The following is a 13059-nucleotide window of genomic DNA, read 5'->3' on the forward strand; positions in this document are numbered from 1 at the left end:
CACAACAACTTACCAGATGAATTGTTTAATTTGGGGCTCATGGTTCCAGAGGAGTAGAGTTCATGGCCATCATGGCAAGGGCACAGCAGCAGGCAGGCATATGCTGGAACAGAAGCTGAGAGCTTACGGTTGATGAGGAGCACAAGGAGGACAGAGCCATCTAGGAATGATACGGACTCTTTAACCACAGGCCTGGCCCAGTAACACACCTCCTGTAACTGGGGATCAAGTTTTCAAATGTATGCGGTTTTGAGGTCGTTTTCATTTGAACTACCATGACCATCGATTTTGCAATAAACATGAAAACAATAGTCCTGATTTGTGCTGTAAAACTGGCTTTCAGTTAAGCCAGACCCAGGGTTCTGTGTTTCCCAACTCCTTAAGAGGCTTAGGCGAAGCCGGGCAGTGGTGGCGCATGCCTGTAATCCCAGCACTCTAGGAGGCAGAGACAGGTGGGTTTCTGAGTTCGAGGCCAGCCTGGTCTACAGAGTGAGTTCCAGGACAGCCAGGACTACACAGAGAGACCCTGTCTCGAAAAAAACAAAAAATCCAAAAACAAACAAACAAAAAAAAAGAGAGGCTTAGGTGGAGATGAGTGAACATGTTGGGGGGGAGGACACTGGGCGCAGGAAACTCTGTTGATAATCTGTGCATACATGTTATAGTGTTTTGTTTTTTTTAGGTGGACACAGTCCTTTTGAGATTTTGGTATTTTAAATAGATAGCAGGTCAGTGAGTGTTTAGAAATTGTTTTCTGTGGCATGATTCAGCTGATTGATTTATGTCCTAAACACTTCAGCAGTATGCATAAGACGACTGAAAACAAATTTTGAGTCACTTTTATATTCCTTTACAGTCTGCACCCTCCCTGTTTCTTAAAAGCAATTTTGAGTACTTAAGGGGCAATTACCGAAAGGCGGTGAAGCTGTTGAACAGTTCCAACATTGCTGAACACCCAGGCTTCATGAAGACAGGTAGGAGGGGACTGGGGAACCTGACATGGTCTAGCCTGCTTGCTCGGGCCCCCACCTACATACCACAGACTTCTTGAGAAGGACTTGCGTTCATTTTTAGAGACATGCTCTGAGCCTGGCCTGGTAGCACACTCTGATCCATCCCATCACTGGGTAGACTGGAACAGAGGATCTTGAATTTGAGGCTAGCCTGAGCTGCCTGTCAAAACTCTCTTAAAAAAGGTTTCATATCTCTTCCTGCAGAAAGTTTATTGAGATTTTAGTGTATACATTGTTTCCACATTGAAAGAGGGTTCTCGAATAAAAAAAAGTTCATTTCAACCCTTTAAAAAAAAAAAAAAGAAAGAGGGTTCATTGGGCTGGAGAGATGGCTCAGCTGGTAAGAGCACCGACTTTTCTTCCAAAGGTCATGAGTTCAAATCCCAGCATCCACATGGTGGCTCACAACCATCCGTAAAGAGATCTGACACCCTCTTCTCTTGTCTGAAGACAGCTACAGTGTACTTACATATAATAAATAAATAAAAATTTAAAAAAATTACTTTATTAAAAAAAAAAAAAGAGGGTTCATTAAATCTTTGCTTTATTTTAACCTTACCTGTTCCTGCTCCATTTTGTGTGTGAGTGCTCAGGTTTTGTTTTGGATTCAGTTCAGATGCATACAGCCTGTACCCTCAAACCTGTCCCACCTTGCCCCAGTTTGCTGTCTTGAGTTCACTGGAGAGTGGAAAATGTCTCTACTTTACTATTTCACATTCTTGTAAACAACCACTCTAATCCTCCTGGGTTTGTAGCTTTGTGTCTTGTGTATCATGTACCCCAGGCTGGCTCAGTGAGTTTTGGTCCTCGGCCTCCTCAGTGGTGGAAGTACAGGCACGTGCCTGCACACCCCGCATGCGTTGCTGGGGACTGGCCCCAGGCCTAAGGAGTGCTAGGAGGCACCCAGCCGAGTGACCACATCCCCAGCCTGCCCCCAGAATTTTATCTCTGATGTTTTTGTGGTGGTATAAAATGACCTCTCAAACCACAAGTCCGCTGTGAGGGAAGTCTGCCTCGGGTCGAGAGCCGGGCATGAGGTGGACTGAGTCAGTACAAGTGTCTAGACTGTGTTTCACTGCTTCCTAGTGTTGAAATCCTTCATTTTATCCATTATGTAAATTTTAGTTTTGTTGGTTATTTAAAGAATATTTAGAAGATAAAAATGTAGTTTAAATTGCCCATATGCCATACCTAGAATGAGTCTGTTGAAACATTTTAGTGTGCTTACTCTTGTCTTCTGTTTGTTTTTTCTTTGAGATAGGGCTTTGCTGTTCAGCCCAGGCCAGCCTTCTTCATGCTGTCTGTGATCAGACCAGCATCTGATTCATGAAATGGCTTTCCTATCACTGAACTAAATCCCCAGTCCCCTTATCTTCTTTTTAATATTCCTGTCTCATTTAAAGCTTAGGGCATACAGCCTTGGGAAATCGACAGTGAATGTACTGTTACCAACTCGTCGTAATCTGGGGTTTTGTGTCATGAGGGTAAAGTATGGCATGCTAGTTAGCACATTCACTTTAATATTCTTTTGTTTTGAGACGTCTCACTGTATAACTCTGGCCAGCCTCAAATCAGAGATCTGACTCATTCTACCTTCTTACTGCTGGGATTAAAGGCGTGAAACACCTTACCCAGATTCACATACAGCAGGCTACCTTGGAACTGGCTGTGTGACCAAGGCTAACCTTGAACGGTGATGCAGCCGCCCTTTCCTCTCAAGTGCATGTGCTATCACCTCTGCCACTGCACAGCCTCAGGAAGTGGTTTTGGAATGTTCATTCAGAAAGTGAAAGCTAAGTTTAGGTTATTTTCATTAAATCAAAGGGGAAAGAAATCTACAAGGTAAAGCATTGGAATGTAAAAATAAAATAAAAACACAGATGGCCCAGTGGTTAGGAGTGCTGACTGTTCTTCTAGATGACCTGGATTCAATTCCCTATTCACATGGCAACTCACAATTGTCTGTAACTCCAAGATCTGACACCCTCACATATACATACATATAGGCAAAACACCAATGCAGATTAAAAATAAAAAAAAAATGAAAGCACAGTAGAAAACTGGGATGAATATTCTACTTTGTGACAAAGAAGGCTTGCTTGAACATTACCCACAATCTTGGAGAGATAGCTAAAGATTTGACCACAAAATATGTTCAGTTTGTGATTAAAAACACAAACATGTATTAGCACACACCTTTAGTCTCAGCACTCAACAGACAGAGATCCATGTGAGTTTAGGGCCAGCCTGGGCTACAGAGTGAGTTCCAGGACAGCCAGGGCTATACATAGAATCCCTGTCTTGAAACAAAACAAAACAAAAAACCATGCAAGATCAAGTCACAGAACAAATGATAACTGTTGGTGGGCATGAGTTTTTCTAACATACATGTGATAAAGGCTTCTGTGACAGTCTCTGACTTACTAGTCAAGGGGCAGCTGATAGGCCAGATGAGATAATGCATAATCTAGGAAATAATGTCCAGGCCTGGAGAGATGGCTCAGCAGTTAAGAGCACTGACTGCTCTTCTAGAGGTCCTGAGTTCATTTCCCAGCAACCACATGGTGGCTCACAACCATCTGTAATGGGATCTGATGCCCTCTTCTGATGTGTCTGAGGACAGCAGCAGTGTACTCATATACATGAAATAAATAAATAGATCTTTTTGAAAGAAAGAAACAAAGTAAGAAAAGAAAGAAATCCAGCCCAGTTAGCTTTCATCCCCAGCACCACACAAACCAGGTGTGCTGGTATCTGTGATCCCTACGCTCAAGGAGGTAGAGGTGAAAGAATTAGAAGGCCATTCTCAGCTACAGAGAGTTCCTGCACAGGGTCCTGTCTGAGGCAGTTGGTAGTTGGTAGGGGATAGATGGGGTAAATAGAGTGGACACTTGGGCTAAAGCGAAGCAGGCTCAGTAGACTGTTGGACTGCATACATCCTCCTGCTAGTCCTCACTTAGTGTAGTCTAGCCATTTCCATGTGAATGCCTGTTCAACTCAGGACCTTATACATGTTAAGACAGCCTTACCATTGAGCTAAACTCTAGCCTCCCATGTTTAGATGCGTCACTGTTTGCAGTTTGTACAGGATTTCAGGATTGCAGGTGGATATATGGCAAATATATTAAGTTACTGGTTTGTTTGTTTGTTTGTTTTGTTTTGTTTTGTTTTTGTCACTCGCTAAAAAATATAAGACCAATAAGAAAATATTCAGGGTTGTTTAAGAAATCTACCAAGACAGGGTGTCACCCTGTCCAGCACTCCGGTTTGCACTGTGCCTCATGACTGTCCTGTAGGGACTAACTGCCTTTCCAAATAGGTTAGCTAACTGACAGCAACTAGGTCTGCTGTTCACATGAGGGACTACAAAAACAAATTGTATGGATAAAGTGGTCTGTGTTGTTTTCAGGTGAATGCTTGAGGTGCATGTTCTGGAATAATCTTGGTTGTATCCATTTTGCCATGAGCAAGCACAATTTGGGGATTTTCTACTTCAAGAAGGCTCTGCAGGAAAATGACAACGTCTGTGCCCAACTCAGCGCGGGTAGCACTGACCCAGGTAAACTAGCTCTGGGGACCTGCAGGGCTTCTTGAGACACACATGATTGGAATAGTGAGCCTTAGAAAAGGGATCTGGGGGATGGGAAATACATTCAGGGCTTGGAGGATGAGACAACTTTTGCTTTAAGATGTCATAGCTGAAGGAATGGCAATCATCCAGTGGACAGACTTGGCTCTGGACAGTAGTTCCAGCCTTAGCAAGCAAAGATGAGATCCTGGAGCAAGTTGACTAGCTCTTTCAGGGAGCTTCAGTTCAATTAAAAGACCCTGCCAGGAAGAATAAGACAAGAGAATGATTGAGGAAGACTCTTGACCTCAAGCTTGGGCTTCCACATGAACACACACACACACACACCCTCAGTTGGTTATGGATTGAATCAGTAATCCTAGGGGGTATGTCATCCGGTTTTGATTAGCCATTCGGATTTCTGGACTGTGGGCTAGCGTTATTATAAATTGTTGGCAGAACTTCCCAAGTGGTGGTTGGTGGCATCTAATAGCCTTAAGGCAGCTTGCTGCAGTTTGTCACTTACGTTCATATTATATGGCTCTTTAAGCAGAAATGCTTAAAATCAAGCAACTTCCTAATTTTTAAAACCAGAAACACGTATTTAATTGATGAAAACTATATTTTAAATGGCAAGTGATCGTATTGTGGACTCTGACTCACTGTAGTACATGGTAACAAAATGGCCAAGCAGTCTGAAGGAGGGCAAGGTGCTGTAGTTCAGAAAGCCAGTGACTCGCTCAGCTCTTTGCCTCCCTGAAGCAACACTGACAGAAGAGTTGACACAGCATGGACATCTCTGTCCTTCCTGGCACAGACTCTGACATGCCTGGCAAGTACTTGTGTAGTTAGGCATGGAGAGACCACCTTGGAGAGAACCGTCAGTTTCACATTGGAGTTACTGATACTAAACATGGAAGTGCTTACTTGATCTATTCTCCAAATCTTATCACAAGGCAAAAAGTTTTCTGGGAGACCCATGTGTACACTGCTGACCAACAAAAGGTATGAGCTGCTATATAACTGCGGGGTCCAGCTGCTGCACATCGGAAGGCCTCTCGCTGCCTTTGAGTGTCTGATTGAAGCTGTTCAGGTTTACCATGCAAATCCTCGACTTTGGCTGCGGCTGGCTGAGTGCTGCATTGCTGCCAATAAAGGGGTGAGTACTACTTGATAGCTCTTTGAACCTCTGTTTCTCCTCTTTTCCACTTGGTACGTGGAGAGCAAAGGGTACTTGGGAATCTACGACCTCAGTTCCTTTTTCATTGCTACTGAATGTAAGTCTTCTGCTAATAGTCGCTTGCTTAGCTCTAATTCTTGGCAAAGGGTTGATGCCAGTGAGGAGTCTGTGTCAGAGCAGTGGTGGCTCCTGCTGTGCCTGGGCTGTGCCATCTGCAAGCGTGAGGATGGTCTGTGTCCTAGGTGGTCCGAGAACATCTGGTTCTGATGGAGTATGGGCAGGGGTGCATTCAACAACACTCCCTCCCGTGACGCACAGAGAAGACAGTTGCATGTCTTCTCTGACACACCGGTTCTCAGTGTCTAAAAGTGGGCTGCCCCAAGAGTTGTTATCTCTGGGTTAGTAGCAGCCTTCTGAATCTCCGGTTGAGCGGGGTCAGTGTGAATTGGGTGAAATAAGAATTCCCAGGTGTCTGAGTTCCCCTCACCTCTCTTCCCAAGTTCCCTTGGTAGTGAAGGTTGGAGCAGTTGGCTTCCTAAGGCCCCTGGCACACCTGCCCACCCTCGGTTCCATAGGGTGTTGCGGTTCTCTACTGAGCAGCATTTTTCTCATGAGCAAGGGAAAGAACCATGGGTTTAAAAGAAGCCTGTGCGGGGCAGTTTCTCATCCAGTGTTAAAGAAGTTGACTTGAATGCGGCAGAGAGGGGACTAATGGCTCTTGGAAGGCATTGATGATGTATTAGAGGCGGCGGGGGCGGGGGGGGGGGGGGGAGGATTATGAGTGCTGGTTCAAACACAGGGCTAAGATTTATTTTATTTCTATGAGTACACCATTGCTCTCTTCAGACACACCAGAAGAGGGCATCCAATGCCATTACAGATGGTTGTGAGCCACCATGTGGGTGCTGGGAACTGAACTCAGGACCTCTGGAAGAGCAGTCGGTGCTCTTAACCGCTGAGCCCTATACTTTTGGGTTTTCATTGTTAAGATTTATTTTTATGAATATGTGTGTTTTCCCTGCTTATATATGTACACACCACATGTGTGTGCAGCCTACAGAGGCCAGAAAAGGTTATCAGAGCCCCTGAAACTTGAGTTGCCGTGTGGGTGCTGCAAACAACCAGGGTCCTCTGCAAGACCAACCAGGGCTCTAAACCACCGAGGAGCCATCTCTCTTGTACTTTAGTTTTTAAAAACGTTTTTACAAAAGACTTCAGGCAGAAGATTCTGTACCACACTGGGCATAGCTTGAGCATATAGTACCTCAAAGCCAGCTTCCACAAAAGCCACACCTACTCCAACAAGGCCACACCTCCTAATAGTGCTGCTCCCTGTGGCCAAGCATCCAAACACAAGCGTCTGTGGGAGCCATACCAATTCAGACCACCACAGTTCTGTTGACAGACTCTGCCTCAATAAACAAATGGGAGAAAGGAAAAAAAAAGCCCCGGCACATCTCCAGATGTTGACCTCAGGCCTCCAGACTCACAAACAGATACATATACACCACGCATACGAATACACAGTAGGGGGAAAATGTAGACTCACAAAGTGGCTATGACAGTAATGCTAGCACACAGGAGGTTGAAGCAGGAAGATTACAAGTTTGAGGCCAGCTTGAACTACAGAATAAAACTCTGTCTCACATACACAAAACACACACTCTTAATAATTCTAAAATTTGCCGGGCGGTGGTCGCACATGCCTGTAATCCCAGCACTTGGGAGGCAGAGGCAGGCGGATTTCTGAGTTCGAGGCCAGCCTGGTCTACAGAGTTCCAGGACAGTCAGGGCTATACAGAGAAACTCTGTCTCGAAAAAACCAAATCCAAAAAAAAAATTAATAATAATAATAATAATTCTAAAATTTGGTGCTGGAGAGGTAGACATTTGCTTCTCTTGCAAAGAACCTAGGGTAGGTTTGTAATCACATAGTGGTACACAACTGCCTGTAGTTCAGGGGAATCCAGTTTCCATGAGTACCAGGTACATACGTGCTACATATTCATATCAACAGGCAAACATTTGTGTACATAAAATAAGTACATTTATAAAACATAATAATTGGGGCTGGAGGAAGGTTTAGAGCACTGGCTGCTCTTCCAGAGGTCCCGAGTTTAAGTCCCAGCAACCATATGGTAACTCTCAACTATCTGCAATAGGATCTGATGATCTCTTCTGGTAGGTCTGGAGACAACTACAGTGAACTTATAAATAAAATAAAGAAATCTTTAAAACAACAACAACAAACAATGCTTGTAAATTATTTGACCGTATTTTATGCCATTTCTTACAATTTGTTTTCTAGACTTCTGAGCAAGAAACTAAAGGTCTTCCCACCAAAAAGGGAATTGTACAGTCTATTGTTGGTCAAGGGTATCACCGTAAAATAGTTCTGGCATCACAGTCTGTTCAGAACACTGTCTACAAGTAAGTACTTGGCCAGAGACATTACAGTGTCTCTGTAATGACACTGCTAATGCTGTGGCTTTAGTGGGAAGTGGCTGGGCTTGATCATTGCACAGGAGGAATTGCTCTGTGGGGACATTTTATTGCTACGTCAGTAAACAGGCCCACACTGAGTGAGTCCTCAGTGAATTGGTTTGTCTACTGTAATTAAGATTTAGTGCATCCTTGGGTGCTGAAACTGTCCAGATCCTAAAGAAGCAGACTTCATTGCCATGAATCAGAATGTCCAGAAGAGGGCATTTTTGTGTCTCCTTTTTAGATCATGTCTGCTTCCTAGAGAATTGCTGCTCCACACCCTTGTCTGCAAGTTCCCATCCAAGGATTCAGCCAACCTCTGATTAAAAGTATTTACAAGCGGAAAAAATTATAACAATGTTGACCATGTGCTGACTTAGGTTTTAAGTTTAGGGGGGTGGATTTTTGTGGGCATTTATGTGCACCACATGCATGCCTGGTTCCCATGGAGTTCAGAAGAGAGCATCAAGTCTCCTGGAACAGAGTTACATGTAGTTCTGAGCCACCATGTGGGTGCTGGAAGCTAAACTCTAAAAGAATGGCCGGTCTCCTAACCGCTGAGCTATCTCCAGCCCAGCCCACACCCTGTGCCTTCTTAGCGGGCCTCTGTGTGTTCTCATGGCTTCTCTGACAGTTCTCTTGTGTTAGTACTGACAGTGCAATCTCATCCTGTTCTGACATGTGTGTTTACAGGCCTCTGTAGTTTTATGTCCTGTCTGGGATTCAGGGTTGGCTTCTTTACCATTTGCTTAGAACAGCTTCTTTTAAAGTTCTTGCCCATTAGAGAAAGTTCAGGAACAGTTAATGATTCCGTTTTGTTTTATTTTGTTGAGATAGGATTTCTCTGTCTTAGCAAGGAGTGGTACTATTTAAAAGGATTAGGGGTGTAGACCAGGCCGGCTTTGAACTCAGAGGTCTGCCTGCCTTTGCCTCCAAGTGCTGGGATCAAAGGCGTACCCCATCACAGTTAATGATTCCTTATAGCAGCAGAGTCCGGTTTATTCTTCCACAGTCTGTTCAGCTTATTTGTCTTGTTCTTTGAAGTGATGGGCAGTCTTCAGCCATTCCTGTAGCCAGTGTGGAATTTGCAGCCATCTGTCTCAGAAATGCCTTGTTGCTGTTACCTGAAGAACAGCAAGATGCCAAGCAGGAAAACGGCTCCAAGAGCGGCAGCCAGCTTGGAGGGAACGCCGAGAGCATGGAGAGCAGTGAGACGTGCAGGTACTCACCCTGTCACCTTCCTCTGCAGCTCTCAGCAAGTATTTAATTGGAGCTTGCTTACAGTTTCAGAGGTTTAGTCCATTCTTGTCATGGTAGGGAGTGTGGTGGCACACAGGCAGACATGGTGACTGCAGCAGGAAGAACGAGATGCCAGGACCTGGCTTGAGCTTTTGAACACTCAAAGCCCACCCCTGGTGACACAGTTCTCCAACAAGACCACACCTCTTGTTCCTTTTAAATAGTGCTACTCCCTGTTGACTAAGATTCAGATCTTATATGAATCTAAAGGAGCCATTCTTACTCGGCCCACCTCATGAAGGCAAGGGTTTGGTCTTGATCACATACTACTGAGGGAAACTGAGACAGGAACTGAAGCAGAAGCTGAGGAAGAACTCTGTTGCATGTGGTTTTAAGAAAACATACCCCTACCTTTGCCCTTGCCGGTAGACCTTTGCTCTGGCCCCTCCCTCCCGGCAGTTGGAGGTGGGAGCAGGCTACCATTAGCCCCGCTCCTGGCTGGCCTAGGAGCCGCTGCACCCACCGGCTCACTCTCAGCTTCTCTTTTGTTCCTCCTGGCTTAGCTTCGCCAAACTGCCATAGCCAAGCCATTGGGTTAACAGTGGGGACATTTGAAAGTCTTGTGTGTATCAGAGACAGCATTTTTTTTTCAACATTTGTTGATTATTAGGAGCCAACCTGGGGTAGGGTGGGGTGGGATATGCCTTTAACCCAAGCACTTGGGAGATAGGCAGGCAGGCCGCTGTGTGTGCTCCATTTCTGTGACCACAGATAGTCACAGACACACATTTTAAAAAGTATATAATTCTTTTTTAAAAAGTGCCAACTAGATGTGGTGGCACACACCTTTTGTCCCAACAATCAGGAGACAGAGGCAGACAGAGGTCAGCCTGGTCTACAATTTGAGTTCTAGGATAGCCAGGGCTGTTAAACAAAGAAGCCCTGTCTCAAAAAAAAAAAAGTAAGGAAGAAAAGAAAAGCCTTTTTTTCCCCCCAAGTCAGCTTCACATATGTAGTGAGCCTTCTACCTCAGCCTGGATGCTGCTGGATCAGAGGTGTGAGCCACCATGTCCGGTTGGAAGGTCTGCTCCCTAATATCACCCAGAAACTGCGTCTCCGTTACAACACTTTTCTTGATTATTACACATTTTTAAGTATTCATTACAGAAATTTTGAGACAGGGTCTCAGATAGACCAGACTTCCTCACAAGGTAGCTGAGGGTGACCTTGAACTTCTGGTCCTTTGGCCGCTCCCTTATCTTAGGAATTAAAGGCACACACCATCATGCCTAGCTTATGCAATGCCGGCATGGATCCTAGGGCTTTCATGCATGTTAAACAAGCACTCTGTCAACTGAGCCACAAAACAGTTTATTTAGTAAAGAAATTTCAGAGGGCTGGAGAGGTGGCTCAGCGGGTAAGAGTACTGACTACTCTTCTGAAGGTCCTGAGTTCAAATCCCAGGAACCACATGGTGGCTCACAACCATCCATAACAAGCTCTGACCTTCTGGAGTGTCTGAAGACAGCTACAGTGTACTCACACGTAATAAATACATAAATAAATCTTTTTTTAAAAAAAGAAAAAGAAATTTCAGACTGGCCAGTAGTGGTGCACACCTTTAATCCTACTTAAAGTACTTGGGAGGCAGAAGCAAGTGAATCACATGAGCTTGAGGCCCTAGCCTGGTCTACAGAGTGAGTTCCAGGCTAGCCATGGATACACAGAGAAACCCTGTCTAGAAAAACCAACAAAAGAAAAGAAAGAAGAAAAAGTTAAAGTGTGTGAATGTGCTTATGTAGTAGTGATGTTTGCAGCTAGAGATTATATACAAGTAACTGTTGTATACTAGGGAAAATATGGTAGTACAGAGGTCGGTACAGTAGGATTGTATGAAGTTAATAGGTTTTAGTGCTAGGTCTTGGTGCATTCATTGCTCCCACTTGCATACTTTGTTGTCAGAACTGGGTTGGTGTGGTGGAGTAGGAACAGGAGAACAAAACACACTAGTGTTTCTTTTCATACCTCAGAATCTTTCTCTATTTCAGCAGCAAAAGCCATGATGGAGATAAGTTCATTCCTGCTCCACCATCTTCTCCGCTGAGGAAACAGGAATTAGAAAACCTCAAGTGAGTATCTGAGGCAGTGAGCGTCCACTGGGATGAGCACGTGCCCCTGACCTCACCACCTACTGTATGCGCACTAAGGATCTGTACATGTGGCCCACTGTGTGGGTCTGCACTGGCTGGGACCTCTGCACAGCACGGTCCTCGGCCTGTGAGCGTCCTACACGACCTAACTGACAATCCAGCCTTCCCTTCCCCTGCCTCACTGCTGAAGCTCCAGGGTGCGCAGCCACACCTGCCTCTTCCATGGGTGTGGGAAGCAGTCGGGTCCCCACACTCACTCCCACAGCTTGTGCTCTGCCCCACTGTCAGCTGCAACCCCTGTAAGCTTCTCTGAACGAATCGGGGTCGGGAGGCCGAGGTGCTGGCGAGGTAGCCAGGGACTTGTGCAGGATGGGCCGGTGCTTCATGGTCACAGCTGAGCTAAGCCCACCCCTGGTTAGGATCCTGGTTCCTCTTACTGGACAACATTTTCTTCTCTGAAAGAGTAAGTTTTCAAGAGAGCTGAACAAAGGATGTTGGCTCCTACACAAAAAAAGGACTGAAGAAAACAAAAGTCTCAAAAATAGGAGCTGAAGAGATGGCTCAGGGTTTAAGAGCACTAAATCTACCAAATAGTCTAGTTCAGGGAGCAGGAGGTCTGCAGTCAGCCTGCCTCTGCCTCCTAAGTGCTTCTGGGTTTGGGATTTTGTTGGTGGTGTGGTTTTGTTATTGTTGTTTTGTCTGGTTTTTAATTTTCTAATATCACTGGGCCACCAAGATGGTTTAGCCAGTAAAGGCTTCCCCCCCAAGTCATCTCCTTGTACCCAGTAACACTGATGGCACAGGACAGTGCTCCCAACACAGCCAGCCGATGTGATATTTGTGAGCCACCAAGTGGTTGCTGGGAATTGAACTCAGGACCTTCGGAAGAGCGGTGCTCTTATCTGCTGAGCCATCTCTCCAGCCCCCATCCTGACCATTTTTTAAGATCAGTCTCTTGAGTTTCAATTTTTCTGTTTTTTTTTTTTTTTTTTGAGATTTATTTATTATATATATATAGCATTCTGCCTGCATTTGTGCCTGCATGCCAGAAGAGGGCAGCAGATCACAGTATAGATGGTTATAAACTACCATGTGGTTGCTGGGAATTTAACTTAGGACCTCTGGAAGAACAGCAAGTGCTCTTAACCTCTGAGCCATCTCACCAGCCTGAGTTTTAATTTTCATTTGCACATAAAAGAAGACAAGTCTGAAGCAGGCTAAAGACAGGTGGTAGCTGAGGTAGTTAGGAGATTCTGGGTTAAATCAGAGTCTTTCCAAAGCATGCTGGAGGCTGGGATGTGGTTTAGTTGGTAGAATGCTTTCTTGGCACCTACAAAGTCCTGTGTTTTTATCCCCAAAGCTAGCCCTGGTCACACAGGCTTGTAACCACAGCACAGTGACAGTGGAGGCAGAGGATATAAAGTC

At 45.0% G+C, this 13059-nt stretch overlaps 1 protein-coding gene across 8 annotated transcripts in view; it reads left to right on the top strand.

Moving 5' to 3' along the window:
• Cnot10 (CCR4-NOT transcription complex subunit 10) overlaps nucleotides 1–13059 on the top strand; it is a 55807-nt gene that overhangs the window by 20935 nt on the left and 21813 nt on the right. For 6 of the 8 annotated variants that reach the window (XM_052187056.1, XM_052187061.1, XM_052187055.1 and 3 more), the window contains 6 exons: nucleotides 857–974; nucleotides 4423–4572; nucleotides 5538–5740; nucleotides 8070–8191; nucleotides 9290–9466; nucleotides 11533–11613. In XM_052187056.1, the coding sequence (XP_052043016.1) occupies nucleotides 857–974; nucleotides 4423–4572; nucleotides 5538–5740; nucleotides 8070–8191; nucleotides 9290–9466; nucleotides 11533–11613 (851 nt within the window). The remainder of the gene's footprint in view (nucleotides 1–856; nucleotides 975–4422; nucleotides 4573–5537; nucleotides 5741–8069; nucleotides 8192–9289; nucleotides 9467–11532; nucleotides 11614–13059) is intronic. The other 2 variants (XM_052187059.1, XM_052187057.1) reach the window with 1 other exon arrangement.

The sequence above is a fragment of the Apodemus sylvaticus genome, chromosome 7, assembly GCF_947179515.1.
Source record: "Apodemus sylvaticus chromosome 7, mApoSyl1.1, whole genome shotgun sequence".
In the NCBI taxonomy this organism is placed as follows: domain Eukaryota; kingdom Metazoa; phylum Chordata; class Mammalia; order Rodentia; family Muridae; genus Apodemus; species Apodemus sylvaticus.